The following is a 21707-nucleotide window of genomic DNA, read 5'->3' on the forward strand; positions in this document are numbered from 1 at the left end:
GCGCTGCCAGGTTTGTTTCACATAAGGAATTTTAAATTACTCATACATTTTATGTTTGAAACGTAAGTATATTTTAGTAATTACATGTACTTTTGATACTATTATATTTAAAACCAAATACTTTTAGACTTTTACTCAAGTAGTATTTTACTGGGTGACTTTCACTTTTACTTGAGTCATTTTCTATTAAGGTGTCTTAGAGTTAACCGAAAGATTGTTGGATGGAATCCCTGACCTGACAAGGTACAAATCTGTCGTTCTTCCCCTGGGCAGCTGTTCCCCGGGCTCCGAAGACGTGGATGTCAATTATGACAGCCCCCCGCACCTCTCTGATTCAGAGTGGTTGGGTTTCAGTTGAATGCATTCAGTTGTACAACTGACTAGGTATCCCACTTTCTCTTTCCTTTACTTTTACTCAAGCATAACAATTGGTTATTTTTCCACCACTGACAGTTTCTGAGAGGAAGGATAACATCTGGGTTGGGCTGTGCTAACAATATAGACATGTTGAATTCACTCCCTTTTCTCTTCCATCTTTTTACAGGTCATATCCAGATTGTCCACCAAACCATTGGACACACAGGTACTGGCTCAGCAGACACTGGGGGCAGCAGGTAGCCTAGTGGTTAGAGCCGACGAGGTGAAAAACCCATCTGTGCCCTTGAAGAAAGCACAAAACCCCTAGCTTGTTCCTGGGGTGCCCTACTACTATGGCTGACCCTGTAAAACAACACATTTCACTGCACTTATCGTACTACTATAGCTGACCCTGTAAAACAACACATTTCACTGCACCTATTGTGCTACTTTGGCTGACCCTGTAAAACAACACATCACTGCACCTATCGTGCTACCCTGTAAAACAACACATATCACTGCACCTATTGTCCTACCCTGTAAAACAACACATATCACTGCACCTATCGTGCTACCCTGTAAAACAACACATATCACTGCACCTATCGTGCTACCCTGTAAAACAACACATATCACTGCACCTATCGTGCTACCCTGTAAAACAACACATATCACTGCACCTATTGTGCTACTTTGGCTGACCCTGTAAAACAACACACATCACTGCACCTATCGTGCTACCCTGTAAAACAACACACATCACTGCACCTATTGTCCTACCCTGTAAAACAACACATATCACTGCACCTATCGTGCTACCCTGTAAAACAACACATATCACTGCACCTATTGTCCTACCCTGTAAAACAACACATATCACTGCACCTATCGTGCTACCCTGTAAAACAACACATATCACTGCACCTATCGTGCTACCCTGTAAAACAACACATATCACTGCACCTATTGTGCTACTTTGGCTGACCCTGTAAAACAACACACATCACTGCACCTATCGTGCTACCCTGTAAAACAACACATATCACTGCACCTATCCTGCTACCCTGTAAAACAACACGTATCACTGCACCTATCGTGCTACCCTGTAAAACAACACATATCACTGCACCTATCGTGCTACCCTGTAAAACAACACATATCACTGCACCTACCCTGTAAAACAACACATATCACTGCACCTATTGTGCTACTTTGGCTGACCCTGTAAAACAACACATCACTGCACCTATCGTGCTACCCTGTAAAACAACACATATCACTGCACCTATCGTGCTACACTGTAAAACAACACATATCACGGCACTTATCCTAAAACAAAGAAAATAGGATTGAACGGAGACTTTATAAAGTCAGCAGTTCGTTTTTATGGTGATGGAGAGATGGGAGGAAGGGTTCGGAGGCAGAAGAAGGAGGGGAATGAGGGATGAGGTGATGGAGGGATATTAATTGGTGGGGGAAGTTTGAATTTCAGAGCTGATTTGATTGACGGACTGCCGGGGAAACTTTGGCGACTCGTTCAATTACACAGCAGAGCGGAGCACCATTCATTATTCACAAGAGGAAGTGATGGAATTAGGAGTAGAAATGTGGGAACAGTATTAGATCAGGTTATTAAACAGAGAGGGGTAGGGGGCCTGCAGTGTGTGAAGGAGGGTGTAGGGGGGCAGTGTGTGTGTGCGAGTGTATGTGCGTACACAGGGCCAGTAATAATTTAGACATCAGCTGTTTCAATGAGCGTTTTGAATCTCATTCAGTAGTTGGATTCAATAACCTCAACTGTGATTTTCTTTTGACTAAGAATGAGAACATAGGTCATCAATCAAAAGACATTTCATGCTATTTTCTACTTATAAATTCCATGTTTCTTTTACTCCATCAACATCTCATATTGCATGTAATTAGCAGTCTAGATCTGACTCATTGGGTGTTCAAAGGTTATCAGAATCATTGAGGTCAGGTTCACGCTGTTCATCACAGCCAGGGCTGGGTAGGTTACTTTCTAAATGTAATCTGTTACAGTTACTAGTTACCTGAGCAGGTGCTTGAGTCAGCCTTGACAGCACAGAACCCTGAGAGAACTTTAGTTGTTATGGAAATAGAACATTCTACTCTGAGGTGGATGTTTGGCTGACACACAGTACAATGGAGTCCTATACTGGTCTCAATGGTGTTGTCTGTTCCAGACAGTCGTTTAGTTATAGGGTGGCGCACAATTGGCCCAGCGCCGTCCGGGTTAGAGGAGGGTTGGCCGGGGCAGGCCCTCATTGTAAATAAGAATTTGTTCTTAACTGACTTGCCTAGTCAAATAAAGGATAAATAAAATAAATAGTTACAGCAATCTTCTACTCTCTCAATTCCATAGCACCCAGATTCATCAGTATAACTAGGTGTCCCCAAAATTGACTTTATTGTGTGACTGCAAACAGAAGTGATATTGCCTGTCTGTCTGTGAAATTAAATGAAGGCTAAGGGAATGATTTACAACAAATGCTCTCTGTCCTACATCCTATTTCTTTCTCTCCTCGCTCTCTGCAGACAGAGGGGAGAGGCAACGGACGAGTGATCCAGTCCTATCCATCCATCATTGAGAACCAGGAGGAAGAGGAGGAGGAAGATGAGTTGGCATCTGTATCTCCGGAATTGGTGCGCAACAGCGTCCTGTACACTAGAGAGGTGTCTTCTGGGAAGTCTCCATCGGGTAGAGCCGGGATGGAGAGAGAGTTGCACAGCGGCAGAGAAGGAACACACCAGAGCACTAGGAAACTGAGGGAGAAGATCCAGATCCGCCAGACAGCTCTCACCACGCTAGACCCCTCCAACCTCAGCCCTAGGTAACAGCTAATACTATCACACAATCTACTGACTCGTCAATTATTTTTGTCAGTTGTCTATCAGTCCACATGTCTAATCTGTCACTCTCTCTCCCTCCCCTTCCCCGTCTCTCTCCCTCTCCCTCCGCTTCTCTCTCTTGCTATTTCACTTTCTCTCTTTCTCTTTCTCTCTCTCTCTATCTCTTTCTCTCTCTCTCTCTCTCTCTTCTCTACCTCTCTCTTTCTCTCTGCTCTACCTCTCCCTCTCTCTTTGTCTCCCTTCTCTCTCTCATTCCCCAGGGTTGTGGACGGTACGGAGGATACTGAAGGTACAGAGACGTCTCCACTGTTCTCCTTCTCTCCTAGTCGAGCCTGTCCAGTCAGCGGTCCAGGGAATGCACCTGCCACATTTACAGGTCCCCACAACCATAACCACAATGACAATCACAACCCCCACCACCACAATCAAAACCACAACAACAACCACCACCACAACCATCACTATGACCACAACCAGCACCAGAACCACAACCAGCACCATAACCATCACCACAACCACAGTTACCTGTCCAACATTGTAATCGGTAATGTAACTTTTGGATTACCCAAAATCAGTAATTCCATTAAGAGGCATAGGTTAATAGCTGGCAAAAAAATCATCAAATCAGATTTGAACCCTAACCTTAACCACACTGTTAACCCTAATGCATAACCCAAACCTAAAATTAAGACCAAAAAGATCATTTTTACAATATAGCCAGTTTTGACTTTGCAGCTGTGTTGTCCTCCCAATCAAAGGATCAGACAAATCAAATCAAATCAAATTGTATTTGTCACATACATGGGCCGGATATACTAAAGCATTAAATGTAGTGTGTGCAAACCTCATAGCACAGTAAGAACACTACAACCCAATTTATTAACTGTCTTTCAAATGTGAAAAATAGCCCTTATCAGTTAATAAATTTGTTTCAAGGAATATGCAAGATATGGCATTTACATACTATTTCGCAGATACTGGGAGGAGGAAATGTAAATAGATTAAAATAACATACGCACTGTGATTTATCAAGATTGCGTCTGTTTTTAATAAGTTTCAATCGAAGGTGCAAAGTTAAAGAAATCAACATTTATTGAAAAATGGAATCACTTTCAACATTCAAAACATATTATTACATAACGAAATACTCAAGCTCAATAATATCTACTTGTGTTAAACTCCGCAAAATCATGGATGGATTGTCCTGACCGCGCGCTCTACAAACTCGCCACGGACGCCCTCGCCTTCACGCGCAAACAGTACACGTATATCGTTGCCAAGCACACAGACATAGGCTGTATTAAATATCCTACCTGCAGCTGAAAATTAGCCTTTGCTAATTTGAATGCCAGCAAATAACTTGCCTTGGTACTTGACTCTTGAATTGCAGTTTGTCGGTGAAAAAAGTTCTGTTGACTCTGTAAATTAGCTGCCAACCTCTGAGCAGTAGCCGCCAGTTCTTGTGTTGACTGCTTGCTAGCATAGTTTGCATGCTTCGTGGCAAAGTGACGGCTGATATTGTACTCTTTGAAAACCGCAACAGCTTCTTGGCATATCAGACATACAGCCGTTGATCGGACTTCAGTGAAGAAGTATTTTGTTGTCCACTCCTTATTAAACACTCGGCATTCGCTGTCCACTTTCCTTCTCTTTGGTCCGCTCATTTTCACAGAAGGGCTTAATGATGACGTGAAACGAAGTGAAAATTAAAGTGAAATAAAGAGAAATACGCGCCACTCCAACAACGGTCAATGTGTTTTGAGTGCGCCATCTATTGGGGAAATGTGGGCATTGCAGGGAAAGGGGAAAAAAGGAGGTTTTTACTATAATTTGGACAAGTTCGGCGGGCCGGATTAAAAAGCCTAACGGGCCGTATGTGGCCCGCGGGCCGTAGTTTGCCCATGTCTGGTCTAGGGTGTCAGGTAGGGTGGAGGTGATATGGTCCTTGACTAGTCTCTCAAAGCACTTCATGATGACGGAAGTGAGTGCTACGGGGCGGTAGTCGTTTAGCTCAGTTAACTTAGCTTTTTTGGGAACAGGAACAATGGTGGCCCTCTTGAAGCATGTGGGAACAACAGACTGGGATAGGAATTGATTGAATATGTCCGTAAACACACCAGCCAGCTGGTCTGTGCATGCTCTGAGGGCGCGGCTGGGGATGCCGTCTGGGCCTGCAGCCTTGCGAGGGTTGACACGTTGAAATGTTTTCCTCACGTCGGCTGCAGTGAAGGAGAGTCCGCACGTTTTAGTTGTGGGCCGTGTCAGTGGCACTGTATTGTCCTCAAAGCGGGCAAAAAAGTGATTTAGTCTGCCTGGGAGCAAGACATCCTGGTCCGTGACGGGGCGGGTTTTCTTTTTGTAATCCGTGATTGACTGTAGACCCTGCCACATACCTCTTGTGTCTGAGCCGTTGAATTGAGATTCTACTTTGTCTCTATACTGACGCTTAGCTTGTTAGATTGCCTTGCGGAGAAAATAGTTACACTGTTTGTATTCGGTCATATTTCCGGTCACCTTGCCCTGATTAAAAGCAGTGGTTCGGGCTTTCAGTTTCACGCGAATGCTGCCATCAATCCACGGTTTCTGGTTTGGGAATGTTTTAATCGTTGCTATGGGAACGACATCTTCAACGCACGTTCTAATGAACTCGCTCACCGAATCAGCGTATTCGTCAATGTGGTTGTCTGATGCAATACGAAACATATCCCAGTCCACATGATGGAAGCACTCTTGGGGTGTGGAATCAGATTGGTCGGACCAGCGTTGAACAGACCTCAGCGCGTGAGCTTTTTGTTTTAGTTTCTGTCTGTAGGCAGGGATCAACAAAATGGAGTCGTGGTCAGCTTTTCCAAAAGGAGGGCGGGGCAGGGCCTTATATGCGTCGCGGAAGTTAGAATAGCAGTGATCCAAGGTTTTTCGAGCCCTGGTTGCGCAATCGATATGCTGATAAAATTTAGGGAGTCTTGTTTTCAGATTAGCCTTGTTAAAATCCCCAGCTACAATGAATGCAGCCTCCGGATAAATGGATTCCAGTTTGCAAAGAGTCAAATAAAGTTAGTTCAGAGCCATCGATGTGTCTGCTTGGGGGGGAATATATACGGCTGTGATTATAATCGAAGAGAATTCCCTTGGAAGATAATGCGGTCGACATTTGATTGTGAGGAATTCTAAATCAGGTGAACAGAAGGACTTGAGTACCTGTATGTTGTTATGAATACACCACGTCACGTTAACCATGAAGCATACGCCCCCGCCCCTCTTCTTACCAGAAAGATGTTTGTTTCTGTCGGCGTGATGCGTGGAGAAACCCGTTGGCTGCACCGATTCCGATAGCGTCTCTCCAGTGAGCCATGTTTCCGTGAAGCAAAGAACGTTACAGTCTCTGATGTCCCCCTGGAATGCTACCCTTGCTCGGATTTCATCAACCTTGTTGTCAATAGACTGGACATTGGCGAGAAGAATGCTAGGGAGTGGTGCGCGATGTGCCCGTCTCCGGAGTCTGACCAGAAGACCGCTCCGTTTCTCCCTTTTACGAAGTGTTTTTTTTGGGTCGCCGGCTGGGATCCATTCCGTTGTCCTGGGTGAAAGGCAGTACACAGGATCCGCTTCACGAAAGTCATATTCTTGGTCGTACTGATGGTGAGTTGACGCTGCTCTTATGTTCAGTAGTTCTTCTCGACTGTATGTAATGAAACCTAAGATGACCTGGGGTACTAATGTAAGAAATAACACGTAAAAAAAAAAAAAAAAAACTGCATAGTTTCCTAGGAACGCGAAGCGAGGCGGCCATCTCTGTCGGCGCCGGAAGATACTGGGGGTGCCGGAAGATATAGTACTGAAAGCATAAGCTACAGTACAACTAGCTAGCATTGCAATGCATAAAATGCAGTGAGTTCTTGACTCAAAGAGAGAAAAAGACAATAGTTTAAGTTTTGAAGAGAGAGAGAGAGAGAGAGAGAGAGAGAGAGAGAGAGAGAGAGAGAGAGAGAGAGAGAGAGAGAGAGAGAGAGAGAGAGAGAGAGAGAGAGAGAGAGAGAGAGAGAGAGAGAGAGAGAGAGAGAGAGAGAGAGAGAGAGAGAGAGAGAGAGATCTTCTGCAAGAAGATAGAATTTACAGTTGGATAAATGTAAACTATAATTTTTTCGCACAGACTTATACAGGATACTGAGTTCAACACAAAACTGAGTGAGTAATGTTCAGACCGAAACAACTTCTGAAGCCAAAAAGTAGAAGACAATCTCCAGGTAATTTAGTTTTTTAAAGCTTAATAAATAAGGCTACTACGCTACCAAGCTGCTAAGGAAAGAAACTGACCTGACTGCAACTGCAATTAACACTGAAATGTGGAGTGAGAGGTGTGAAAACCATTGAGCCTAACAATGGCAGGAGAGTTTCACAGCCCCCCCCCATGGCTTCACTCTGTCCAGAGGTTATTACAATACAGTACTACACGGAATAAGTACAAAAAATGCTCCTCAAGGACAACCCATAGACACTATTTGCTGACTGCTACAAAGAGGGGAACGTAAGCAACTTCATTTTCTACACAGACCATCCCCTGGCATGGTACAGTGCTATAAGAGTACACTACCCCCGTGTCAAGAGAGAGGGTATTGGCCCAGGGTGGAAACTCAGAATACTAGATGTAACAGTATACTTTTAAACCGTCCCCTCTCCCATACCCGGGCGCGAACCAGGGACCTTCTGCACACCATCAACAACAGTCACCCTCGAAGCATCGTTACCCATCGCTCCACAAAAGCCGCGGCCCTTGCAGAGCAAGGGGAACTACTACTTCAAGGTCTCAGAGCAAGTGATGTAACCGATTGAAACGCTATTTAGCGCACACCGCTAACTAAGCTAGCCGTTTCACATCCGTTACATAGACATTGAGAAAATTGAAACAACCTCTGTCAACGTCTACAAGTCTGGGACAGTAATGGTGCAGGGCATCCTCATGCAATTCCAGCAGGACTTTTAAGGGATCAAAGAGAGAGCAAGGCAGATGAATCACTCTCTCTCTCTCTCTCTCTCTCTCTCTCTCTCTCTCTCTCTCTCTCTCTCTCTCTCTCTCTCTCTCTCTCTCTCTCTCTCTCTCTCTCTCTCTCTCTCTCTCTCTCTCTCTCTCTCTCTCTCTCTCTCTCTCTCTCTCTCTCTCTCTCTCTCTCTCTCTCTCTCTCTCTCTCTCTCTCTCTCTCTCTCTCTCTCTCTCTCTCTCTCTCTCTCTCTCTCTCTCTCTCTCTCTCTCTCTCTCTCTGATGACTCCCCCATCCTTAGTGAGTCTGATCACACCTCTTCAAACTGTCCTGCAGATGAGGAAAGTCACCCCCCCCAGCACTGAACAAACCCGGATCCCACAACTGCACTGCTCCTCCATCATTGAGAGGGATAAATTCACAGAGCTGGAGAGAGTCATGGTGGAGCTGAGAGAGCTAGTCCACACAATCCAGACAGAACAAGCCCACGAAGCAGACCAGCACAACAAACCCCCTCCCCCCATCCACCAAACTACCAGGTGTGAATCATGAAAGCGACTCAGGGGGTATGCTAATTTACTATACAGCAGACCTAACCTACTCTTTTAAATTAGTCAAAACAAGAACATTTTACATCTGTCTAGAAATAAATAAGGAAATGATCTCAACAGAGAAAAATGTCCTTGTGTGCTACCTGTATCCCCCCAATAGAATCCCTGTACTTTAACGAGGACAGCTTCTCCATCCTAGAGGGGGAGATCAACAATTTCCAGGCTCAGGGACATGTACTGCTCTGTGGTGACCTAAATGCCAGAACTGGACAAGAACCTGACACCCTCAGCACACAGGGGGACAAAAACCTATATGGAGGTGATAGCATTCCCTCCCCCATATGCCCCCCTAGACACAACTACGACAACATAACCAACAAAAATGGGTCACAACTCCTGCAGCTCTGTCGGACGCTGGGTATGTACATAGTCAATGGTAGGCTTCGAGGGGTCTGGAAGGTACACCTATAGCTCATCTCTTGGCAGTAGTACTGTAGACTACTTTATCACTGACCTCAACCCAGAGTCTCTTAAAGTGTTCACAGTCAGTCCACTGACCCCCCTATCAGATCACAGCAAAACTCTACTTGAACAAAACTATATTCAATCATGAGGCATCAAAGCCAAATGAATTGGATACATGCTATAGATGGAAGGAAAGTAGTGTGGAAATATACCAAAAAAACTATTAGGCAACAGAAAATTCAATCCCTTCTAGACAATTTCCTGTACAAAATGTTTCACTGTAATAGTGAAGGTGTAAACTTGGCAGTCGAAAACCTAAACAGTTTCTCTATCAAATCAAATAATTCAAGCAGACAACCTATGAAAATTAACAATGACAAATGGTTTCATGAAGAATGCAAAAACCAAAGAAAGAAATGGAGAACCTATCCATCCAAAAACATAGAGACCCAGAAAACCTGAGCCTACACCTTCACAATGGTGAATCACTAATACAATACAGAAATACACTACGGAAAAAGAAGGAACAGCATATCAGAAATCGGCTCACTGTAATTGAATGATCCATAGAATCTAACCACTTCTGGGAAAATTGGAAAACTCTAAACAAACAACAACACGAAGTGCTATCTATCCAAAACGGAGATGTATGGATAAACCACTTCTCCAATCTATTAGGCTCAATAACAAAGCACAAACAGCAAAAACATGTACAGGATCAAATACAAATCTTAGAATCAACTATTAAAGACTAACAGAACCCAGTGGATTCTCCAATTATATTGAATGAATATAGGACAACAAACAAACCCTCCAACCCAAAAAGGCCTGTGGGGTTGATGGTATCCTAAATGAAATGATAATATATACAGACCACATCATCCTCAGCTCTGGCATATGCCCCAATATTTGTAACCAAGGTGAACACCCCGAACCACAAAAGTGGAGACAAACTTAACCCTAATAACTACCGTGGGATATGCGTCAACAGCAACCTTGGGGAAATCCTCACCATTATCATTAACAGCAGACTCGTACATTTAGTCTGCGACAACAACGTACTGAGCAAATGTAAATGTACTTTTTACAAAATTACTGTACGACAGACCACGTATTCACTCTGCACACCCTAATTGACAAACAAACAAAACAAAAGCAAAGTTGTCTCATGCTTTGTTGATTTCAAAAAGCTTTCGAGTCAATTTTGCATGAAGGCCTGCTATACAAATTGATGGAAAGTGGTGTTGGGGGAAAAATGTACGACATTATAAACTCCATGGACACAAGCAACAAGTGTACTGTTAAAATTGGCTAAAAATAAACACATCTCTTTCCACAGGGCCGGGTGGTTTGACAGGGATGCAGCTTAAGCCCCACCCTCTTCAACATATAAATCAACGAAGTGGCGAGGAAACTAGAACGGTCTGCAGCACCCAGTCTCACCCTTCTAGAATCTGAAGTCAAATGTCTACTGTTTGCTAATGATCTGGTGCTTCTCTCCCCATCCAACGAGGGCCTACAGCAGCACCTAGATCTTCTGCACAGATTCTGTCAGATCTGGGCTCTGACAGTAAATCTCAGTAAGACAAAAATAATGGTTTTCCAAAAAAGGTCCAGTTGCCAGGACCACTAATACAAATTCCACCAAGACACCATTGCCATAGAGCACGCAAAAAATGATACATGCCTCTGCCTAAACATCAGTGCCACAGGTAACTTCCACATAGCTGTGGACGATCTGAGAGACAAGGCAAGAAGGGCCTTCTATGCCATCAAAAATAACATAAAATTCAACATACCAATTCGAATCTGTCAAAAAATACTTGAATCAGTTATAGAACCCATTGCCCTTTATGGTTGTGAGGTCTGGGGTCCGCTCACTAACCAATAATTCACAAAATGGGACAAACACCAAATTGAGACTGCATGCAAAAAATATCCTCTGTGTACAATGTAAAACACCAAATAATGCACAGAGAGCAGAATTAGGCTGACACGTGCTAATTATCAAAATCCAGAAAGAGCCGTTCAATTCTACAACCACCTAAATGGAAGCAATTCCCAAACCTGGAAACACGATTAGACCCAACCAAATCATTAGGAAACAAAAGGATAATTATTTGACACATTGGAAAGAATTTACAAAAAAACAGAGTAAAGTAGAATGCACAGTGGCATAACACCTGACCACTGTGACTGACCCAAAATTAAGGAAATCTTTGATTATATACAGATTCGGTGATCATAACCTTGCTGTTGGGAATGGCTGCATAAGGCAGAACTGGCTCTCAAGAGAAGACAGGCTATGTGCACACTGCACACAAAATTAAGTGGAAACTGAGCTGCACTTCCTAATCTGCCAAATGTATGGCAATATTAGAGTCACATATTTCCCTCAGATTATACAGACCTACAAAGAATTTGAAAACAAATTCAATTTTGATAAAGTCCCATATCTATTAGACGAAGTAGTAGCAGTGCTATGCAAGCTAGAGAGGACGTCACGCTTCACATTCTTGGACCCAGAGTGGTAGGAGACGGTGAAATTGAACGGAGTGAACAACAGAGCCTAATGAGCCTGCTTTGAGTTGAGGCGCTTGATGGTGAGGAGATATTCCAGACGTGGTCGGTCCACACTAGGAATAGATGTTCCACCCCTTCTAGCCAGTGTCTCCATTCCTCTGGCACCATCTTGATCGCAAGAAGTTCTCAGGTGACCAACGTCACAATTCCTTTTAAAACAATGGGAAACGAAAGTGCAGGGATATATATTTTGGTCCTGGGCAGAACGCTGGAACGGCCCCCACTCCAATGTCTGAGATTTCGACCTCCACCACGAACTGACGGGATGGGTCCGGATTAAGATGGAGGCTGTAATGAGCCGATGCTTGAGATCTGAAAACGCCCGGTCAGCAGCTGGGGACCACTTAAACAGAACTTTGGGTGAGTGCAGAGATGGGGGAAGACAGGGTGCTGTAGCCCCGGATGAAGTGGGGGTAGAAATTAGCAAATCTCAGGAAACGTTGCAGCTGCACTGGATGTGGATTGGGGCCACCTCCACCACTCTCACCTTGTTCAGATCCATCTGAATGTTCTCGGCAGCGATGATGGATCCCAGAAAGGAAATAGTGGAGCAATGAAATTCACACTTCTCCGCCTTGACAAACAACTGGTTCTCCAGGAGGCACTGGAGGACTTGTCGGACATGGAGAACATGCTCCTGAACCGAACAGGAAAAGACAAGGATGTCGTCAAGGTAGACAAACATGAACCGGTTCAACATGTCATGGAGCACATCATTGACCAGAGCCTGGAACACTGCGGGAGTGTTGGTCAGTCCGAATGGCATAACCAGATACTCGTAGTGCTCGCTAGTTGTGTTAAAGGCTGACTTCCATTTGTGTCCTTCCCGTATCGGAACCAGATGGTAGGTGTTCTGAAGGTCCAACATCAGGAATAGAGTCGCCTCCGGAGAGGCTTTAAAGAAAGAACAAAGAAGAACCCTGCACCCGCAGGGGAGGAAGAAGGACGAATTAACATTCCATGGTTTTGGTCTCAGGACCAGACATGGTATAAAGCCTCCCGGGAGGTGATGTAATGGTAGGGAGGAGGTCAATGGTGAAGTCATAAGGTTGATGTGGAGGAAGAGATGTGGCGCCGGCCTTGGTGAAAACCTCCTGGAGGTCCTGATGCTCTGCGGGAACGGTAGAGAGATCCGAGGCTTTACCCAAGCCCACAGGAGGACGTCTAGGGGATGGGCTGCGCCGCCTTGAGGCAATGTACATGGCAGAACCGGCTCCAACCCAGGATAGAAGCCGTATCCCAGTCAATCATTGGTTTGTGCCTCTGGAGCCACAACAATCCCAAAACCATGGGAGATTCAATGAGCAGGAACCGCATGGACTCACTGATTCTCTGACACTCACAGGTTGATAGGAATAATACTGCGAGTGACCCTGCCAATAGAGTGTCCATCCAATGCTCTGGCGTCCATTGGAACAGAGAGGAGTTGTGTGGAGATACCCAGCTCTGACACCAGGGTAGGGTCCATAAAGCTCTCGTCGGCCCCAGAGTCCATGAGCACCCGAAGAGATTTATACTTTCACCCCACAACAGGATAGCATGGAGAGGATTACGAGTAATGGGAGCTGGGAGACTCCCTCTATGGCCCACCCGTGTACTTGTACCTACAGATGAGCTGGGGGGGGGGTTTATTGGACAGGTGGCTTTGTAATGTCCTGAAGTTCCACAATGCAGACAGCTTTTAGAGCTTAGTCTGCGTAAATGTTCCTCAGGGGACAATCTAGCCCTGCCCAATCGCATGGGCGCCAGAGGAGGCGAGTCGACAGTCCTCAATGATTTCTGAGGGAACTCGGGTGGATTCTCTCTGGACTGGAGGTGTCGGGGATTTCCGGGGTTCTTCAGGGGATGAGGAAAAACGTGGACGGATGCGTGTGCCCGGGGTCAGACCTCCTCTCCCTACTGTGTTCCCGTAGTCACCCATCGATCCTTATGGTCAACGCTATGAGTCAGTCAAGGTCCAAGGGCAGCTCCTATGCTGCGAGCTCGTCCTTAATTTCCTCCGATAATCCATGTAGGAAGGTGTTGAACAGAGATTCCGGGTTCCAGTCACTCTCGGAGACTACCGTGTAGTCTGCCACACTACGGGAGTCTTGACGCGGTTGAAGTAGCTTCCGAGCCGCCTCTTTTCTAGACAATAGAGAGTCAAGCACCTTCCTTACTTCCACCTTGAAATCCTCCAACCTAAGGCAATCTTTGAATTGTTGCTCCCACACCGCTGTAGCCCAGACGAGTGCCCTCCTGGATTTCAGCGTTATAAGATAAGATATCTTTGAACGGTCCAATGGAAATGAAGAGGGCTGCAGCTCAAAAATGAGGGACACTGGAAGAGAAATGCCCGGCAGGTCCCGGGATCCCCAGAGTAGCGCTCTGGAGGATGTAAGCAGGGGTTCTCTGGAAGCCGGGGTAGGATGGGGAACGTCTGGGAGTTTTCCGTTGTGGCTTGCTGCCTAATAGATAGTCGGCAGAATTATTCCAACGATGCACTGATGGCATGGTCATGGTGTTCCGCCAAGGTGGGGAATCCTTCCATAAGGTTATGTAGTAACTCATCATGTCTTCCAATGGTGGCTCCTTGTGAGGAGACAGTGTTGCAGAGCTGGCCCGAGTCTGCTGGGTCAGTCATGGCCAGTTTGTACTATCAGGACTCAGGATATGACACAGATGCAGACACAGGAGGCGGATAGTACGATTCTCAGAATATTTATTATAACAAATAGCAGGCATAGGGTAGGCAGAGGTTCGTAATCCAAAGCAGAGTCAACCAGGGAGAGAGCTGCAGGTCAGGACAGGCAGAAAGGTCAACACCCAGGAAGACTAGAAAACAACATTTGAGAACAGGATAAACGGGAAAAACGCTGGTAAGACCGGACATAACAAAATGAACTGACAACAGACAATTTATTACTCCGATTCTGTTGCAAAACATTTCTTAAATGGAAGCAAACGGGACGTAACAGGGAGGGACCTACCTGAATTTTCCAATAGAAACTCGTTTTGCTCTGTTTGCTTCTTCCTCGTTCTTAAACAGTAAATGGTTTCTGTAATGATACATCCCTGTGACAATGTTGCGTTGGGAGGTAGGTGAAGGAGTCGGGCACAGGAGAGCAGAGATGTCTGAGATGTGTACTTTTAATAGGTAAGTCCACCAAACACAGGTATGGCACAATCCAAAAGTCAAACGCCCTCGACAACAGAGACACTGGTTACTCACGCAAGGAGGAACAAACAAAGTTCCTAAATAACACACTCTTATTAAATGCGTTATTCAAAAAATTGGGCACAACCTCACCGAGTGAAACAATCCCACACAAACCTAGGCAGGCAACAGGGTAAATATATACACACAGAAATTAAGGCAAATGAAACCAGGTTTGAAAGAACCAAAGACAAAACAAACAGAAAAGGAAAAAAGGATCGGTGATGGCTACTAGGCTGGCGACTCCGAGCGCCGCCCGATCAGGGAGAGGAACTACCATCGGTGGAAGTTGTGACAATCCCCGGTCGCAAAAACAATTACTGGCAGCTTAAACTTCTTAAATTCAACCATTATTGGGTTAAAATACACAGCATATACATTTGGGAACAGCCATCCTCAATAACCACAATCCGTAAGGCACAAATAAATGAGAGAGCAGCAGTGTGATTCACATCAATGTGCTATGTAGCATAGATATGAATAATAAGTGATATCAGTATCTCCCATAGGTTATGTACCACTTCTGTCATCCTTATCTCCAAGCATTTATTCAAGTTGGATCATTTTTGGTTGCCGACAGCAGTCACATAATTGGAAGACATAGCTTTGACCGTAGCCTACAAAAGCCTATTCCTGCTCTTTTCCCGCGATCCATCAAACGTATTTGGTGTGTCATCATAGTGGTCTCTGATTTGTGGTCAGACTCAAACTTCAACTTGTGCCTTTTTTCAATGTTGATATGAATGTCATTGAGAAAGCAGAAAGGTGTCAAATAACTTTTGTGCAAACATCCTTTCTGAATTTATGAGTAATCCTAGAAGTAATCACCTAGTTTTTCAAAAGTATCTGTAATCCGATTACAATATTTTAGCTTGTAATTTAGCGGATCCCACCACAACCATCACCACAATCACCTCCATTATCACAACCATCACCACAACCACAATCACAACCATCACCACAACCATCACCACCACCACAATAACAACCATCACCACCACCACAATCATAACCATCACTACCACCACAATCACAACCACCACAATCACAACCACCACAATCACAACCATCACCATCACCACCACAACCACAACTATCACCTCAACCATCACCACAACCACCACCACCACAACCATCACCACAATCACCTCCATTATCACAACCATCACCACAACTACAATCACAACCCTCACCACCACCACAATCACAACCATCACCACCACAACCACAACCACAACTATCACCACAACCATCACCATAACCACAACCACTACCATCACAACCATCACAACCACCACCACCATCACAACCATCACCACCACCACCACAACCATCACCACAACCAGATCATGTTGTGGTCAAGTCATCAGGCTACATTGAACTGATTATCATAAACTGTATTATATGATGATTACATACAGTGCCTTGCGAAAGTATTCGGCCCCCTTGAACTTTGCGACCTTTTGCCACATTTCAGGCTTCAAACATAAAGATATAAAACTGTATTTTTTTGTGAAGAATCAACAACAAGTGGGACACAATCATGAAGTGGAACGACATTTATTGGATATTTCAAACTTTTTTAACATATCAAAAATTGAAAAATTGGGCGTGCAAAATTATTCAGCCCCCTTAAGTTAATACTTTGTAGCCACCTTTTGCTGCGATTACAGCTGTAAATCGCTTGGGGTATGTCTCTATCAGTTTTGCACATCGAGAGACTGAAATTTTTTCCCATTCCTCCTTGCAAAACAGCTCGAGCTCAGTGAGGTTGGATGGAGAGCATTTGTGAACAGCAGTTTTCAGTTCTTTCCACAGATTCTCGATTGGATTCAGGTCTGGACTTTGACTTGGCCATTCTAACACCTGGATATGTTTATTTTTGAACCATTCCATTGTAGATTTTGCTTTATGTTTTGGATCATTGTCTTGTTGGAAGACAAATCTCCGTCCCAGTCTCAGGTCTTTTGCAGACTCCATCAGGTTTTCTTCCAGAATGGTCCTGTATTTGGCTCCATCCATCTTCCCATCAATTTTAACCATTTTCCCTGTCCCTGCTGAAGAAAAGCAGGCCCAAACCATGATGCGGCCCCCACCATGTTTGACAGTGGGGATGGCGTGTTCAGGGTGATGACCTGTGTTGCTTTTACGCCAAACATAACGTTTTGCATTGTTGCCAAAAAGTTCCATTTTGGTTTCATCTGACCAGAGCACCTTCTTCCACATGTTTGGTGTGTCTCCCGGGTGGCTTGTGGCAAACTTTAAACGACACTTTTTATGGATATCTTGAAGAAATGGCTTTCTTCTTGCCACTCTTACAGAAAGGCCAGATTTGTGCAATATACTGACTGATTGTTGTCCTATGGACAGAGTCTCCCACCTCAGCTGTAGATCTCTGCAGTTCATCCAGAGAGATCATGGGCCTCTTGGCTGCATCTCTGATCAGTCTTCTCCTTGTATGAGCTGAAAGTTTAGAGGGACGGCCAGGTCTTGGTAGATTTGCAGTAGTCTGATACTCCTTCCATTTCAATATTATCGCTTCCACAGTGCTCCTTGGGATGTTTAAAGCTTGGGAAATCTTTTTGTATCCACATCCGGCTTTAAACTTCTTCACAACAATATCTTGGGCCTGCCTGGCGTGTTCCTTGTTCTTCATGATGCTCTCTGCGCTTTTAACGGACCTCTGAGACTATCACAGTGCAGATGCATTTATACAGAGACTTGATTACACACAGGTGGATTGTATTTATCATCATTAGTCATTTAGGTCAACATTGGATCATTCAGAGATCCTCACTGAGGGGCTGAATAATTTTGCACGCCCAATTTTTCAGTTTTTGATTTGTTAAAAAAGTTAAATATAGTGAAATATCCAATAAATGTCGTTCCACTTCATGATTGTGTCCCACTTGTTGTTGATTCTTCACAAAAAATGCAGTTTTATATCTTTATGTTTGAAGCCTGAAATGTGGCAAAAGGTCGCAAAGTTCAAGGGGGCCGAATACTTTCGCAAGGCACTGTAACTACATAGTCCTTACCTAGAATGTAAACTTTAAAATGACATAACCCTGTTATTATTACCTACTATATAACAAGTATATGAAGATATTGGGACTTGTAAGTAACACAGTAACTGCTTCACCAGTTTCGGTTATTTTGTGACTCTTTCTAAATGGTGTTGCAGATATTCTCCAGATCAGCACAGCAGAGTCAGCAGCTAAAGCTGAGGAGACCTGGGGACAACTACGGCACCTAGACCAGGAGGTACAGTATGCTGTCTGTGCATACGTGTATGCGTGCATGCTTGTGTAAGAGGTAGCATTAGTCAGTTGAGCCACAGGCATATGGCCTTCTCAGGTGGTAGATGGATGGAGGGAGTGAGAGAATGAGGGAGCGAGAGAACGAGGAACAGAAAGACAGGACGAGGAATCTCTTCGAACTCTTCCAGAGGACACAGATTGGAGCGGAACTGGGACTCGCCAAATGGTGTCACAGGGAACATTCTAGAACGTGTTCAACCTTTTGTGGAACCAGGAACTGGCATAATCTGGTTTACCCTCTATGGAGGGACGCTTACATTGTAACATTTGAGGAAAGACTGAAGTCAACTAACCGTCTAAGGGATATGTGCTATTCCACGGGCTGTAGAACTTAAATACTGCTGTAGAATGTGCTTTTGAGGGAATCATAATTGTGTAATGTTCCATAATAGAACACTAGAATAAAGAAAAGCAGCTTTCCTCCATTCACACAGAGTCTCTATGTTAGCGTATCCCATGGTTTTGATTGGCAGGTGGCTAAATTGACATTAGGCTCTTGGCAGAGTGGGGGTCTCCCCCCGTGGTGCCTCGCTCCATCACCTGGCCTTGGCTGATAGGGGAAGGAGAGGAAAAAGGAGGAAGGATTTGGGGAATTTATAGATTGGTAAGGGAGAAGGATCGAAGAGGATGAGGAGTGGGCAGAACCTCTTTCCCTCACTCCATCGCTCTGTCTCACCACCCCCCATACCTCTTTCCCTTCCTCCCTTTTACTGTCTCTCCCCCGTACCTCTTTCCCTCCCTCCCTTTTACTGTCTCACCACCCCCCATACCTCTTTCCCTTCCTCCCTTTTACTGTCTCTCCCCCATACCTCTTTCCCTCCCTCCCTTTTACTGTCTCACCACCCCCCATACCTCTTTCCCTCCCTCCATTTTACTTTCTCACCCCCATACTTCATTCCCTCCCTCCCTTTTACTGTCTCACCACACCCATACCTCTTTCCCTCCCTCCCTTTTACTGTCTCACCACACCCATACCTCTTTCCCTCCCTCCCTTTTACTGTCTCACCACACCCATACCTCTTTCCCTCCCTCCATTTTACTGTCTCACCACACCCATACCTCTTTCCCTCCTTCCCTTTTACTGTCTCACCCCCATACCTCTTTCCTTCCCTCCTTTTTACTGTCTCACCCCATACCTCTTTCCCTCCCTCCCTTTTACTGTCTCACCCCCATACCTCTTTCCCTCCCTCTCTCTCGCTGTCTCATGTCTCTCTCTCTCTCTCTCCCCCATGTCTCTCTCTCTCTCTCTCTCTCTCTCTCTCTCTCTCTCTCTCTCTCTCTCTCTCTCTCTCTCTCTCTCTCTCTCTCTCTCTCTCTCTCTCTCTCTCTCTCTCTCTCTCTCTCTCTCTCTCTCTCTCTCTCTCTCTCTCTCTCTCTCTCTCTCTCTCAGGGAGGACAGTGTTTGACAGGTTGCCTCTCAGTGTGGTTCCCGGTGGTAACTGTAATTCTTACTTGAGCCAGTCCACGTTGGTCACCACGGGACATGGAAGAGGGGCTGGGGATTAACCCATAACCCTCGTCTCACATGAAATCAATACCATGCACGTTGATCCAAACATGTTGTATCACTTGTTACATTACATAGAGGTACACTAAAACTTCCTAAGAGCAGCCAAAAGTGATTTTACCAGTTATTACCTTATTCCTTATTTAGTTCATGTTATTTCATCTAGCTCATGTGCCACGACTAAATATGTGTAAATTCAATTTTTTTTATCGTTCGCTAGATTGAACTGTGCCTCAAGACTTGATTCTCTGGCCTATTAACTTGATTCTAGGGAAGAATCAAATCAAACCATTTTAGTATGGACATTTGGGTGATAATATGTTTACTACAATATAATATGTATTTATGTATGTATATGTATGGAAATTTGAGAACTGGGACATAATTATATATTTTGTAAAGATGTTGATTTTTGTAGATGCAGAGTGAATGTCACAGAGCATTATTTTCATGTCTAAACAATCGTAAGAATTTTTTTTATTAAATCCTAATTGTCCCTTGGTACTATACTCCGGCTTAAATTGTAAGAGCAGACTGATAAAACATTCAGCGTATAAACAGTGATACTAAATTATACAATGATATAGAATGATGGCCATCACAATCACCAGTAAACCTTTAATGAGGATAGAGCTGAGGAGATAAATTGATCACATTGAGTCAACAATCTGATGAATGTTGAATAATGAACTAATATTCAGATGCAATAGTCCTCCATCTACCCTCACAAGCTCCTTGCTGAATCTGCCGTGTTACTGACTTCAATTGTCTACAAATCCAACTGTGGCAATATTACATACCTGCCCAATGACCTGTGAACTCTCAGCTCTGACCTTACATACCTGCCCAATGACCTGTGAACTCTCAGCTCTGACCTTACATACCTGCCCAATGACCTGTGAACTCTCAGCTCTGACCTTGAACATACCTGCCCAATGACCTGTGAACTCTCAGCTCTGACCTTACATACCTGCCCAATGACCTGTGAACTCTCAGCTCTGACCTTACATACCTGCCCAATGACCTGTGAACTCTCAGCTCTGACCTTACATACCTGCCCAATGACCTGTGAACTCTCAGCTCTGACCTTACATACCTGCCCAATGACCTGTGAACTCTCAGCTCTGACCTTACATACCTGCCCAATGACCTGTGAACTCTCAGCTCTGACCTTACATACCTGCCCAATGACCTGTGAACTCTCAGCTCTGACCTTCGAGCGACCCCTAAAGACTTGAGCTCCTGACGTGTGTAGATGACACATTCATTTTGAAGAGCGGAGGCCAAAATGTGTCCCCTGGTTCCTGAGACCATAATCAACACCTACCCAGGAGATCTGGAACACTGACAGACTCCTGGGAATTCCAGAACAACCCGTAGTGACACATAGAACCATGGGAAACACCATGTCTGATGAATGCTAACACTAACAGGCTCACACACATACACCCACCACTTATGCTGCTGTCAAACTGTTTACTATTGTTATATTATTTATTCTGCTACTAGTCACTTTCTCCTAATCCCCCGCCTACATGTACATCGCTACCTCAAATTACTGCAATATCCCTGCACATTGTACATGTGGTACTGGCACTGGCCTTGTATATAATGTTTTTCTTATTATACTGTATATTTATTTACATTTTATTAGTAATACTATTTTGATATTGATTACTGCACTTTTGGATAAAGCTTTCAAGTTAAGCATTTCACTGTATTTGTGCATGTGACAATAAAACTTGAATTTGAATCAGGGATGGCCTAAATTCTGAATTTTGGAATTGAGTCCCATTCAACTCTTTAGTTGAAATGCTAATTGATTTGGCCACACCCCACACCCCACAGAATGTAGAATTTGAGTTTGAGTGACAGCCAGTA

The 21707-nt window shown here is 44.5% G+C and overlaps 1 protein-coding gene across 1 annotated transcript in view; it reads left to right on the forward strand.

Moving 5' to 3' along the window:
- The window catches only part of LOC124043220 (potassium voltage-gated channel subfamily H member 8-like), a 167278-nt gene that overhangs the window by 140088 nt on the left and 5483 nt on the right, over positions 1–21707 (forward strand). The window contains exons 12-17 of the mRNA XM_046361549.1: positions 545–583; positions 2914–3209; positions 3489–3604; positions 10560–10642; positions 10743–10800; positions 18184–18263. Of these exons, the coding sequence (XP_046217505.1) occupies positions 545–583; positions 2914–3209; positions 3489–3604; positions 10560–10642; positions 10743–10800; positions 18184–18263 (672 nt within the window). The remainder of the gene's footprint in view (positions 1–544; positions 584–2913; positions 3210–3488; positions 3605–10559; positions 10643–10742; positions 10801–18183; positions 18264–21707) is intronic.

Source organism: Oncorhynchus gorbuscha, linkage group LG09 (genome assembly GCF_021184085.1).
Source record: "Oncorhynchus gorbuscha isolate QuinsamMale2020 ecotype Even-year linkage group LG09, OgorEven_v1.0, whole genome shotgun sequence".
NCBI lineage: Eukaryota > Metazoa > Chordata > Actinopteri > Salmoniformes > Salmonidae > Oncorhynchus > Oncorhynchus gorbuscha.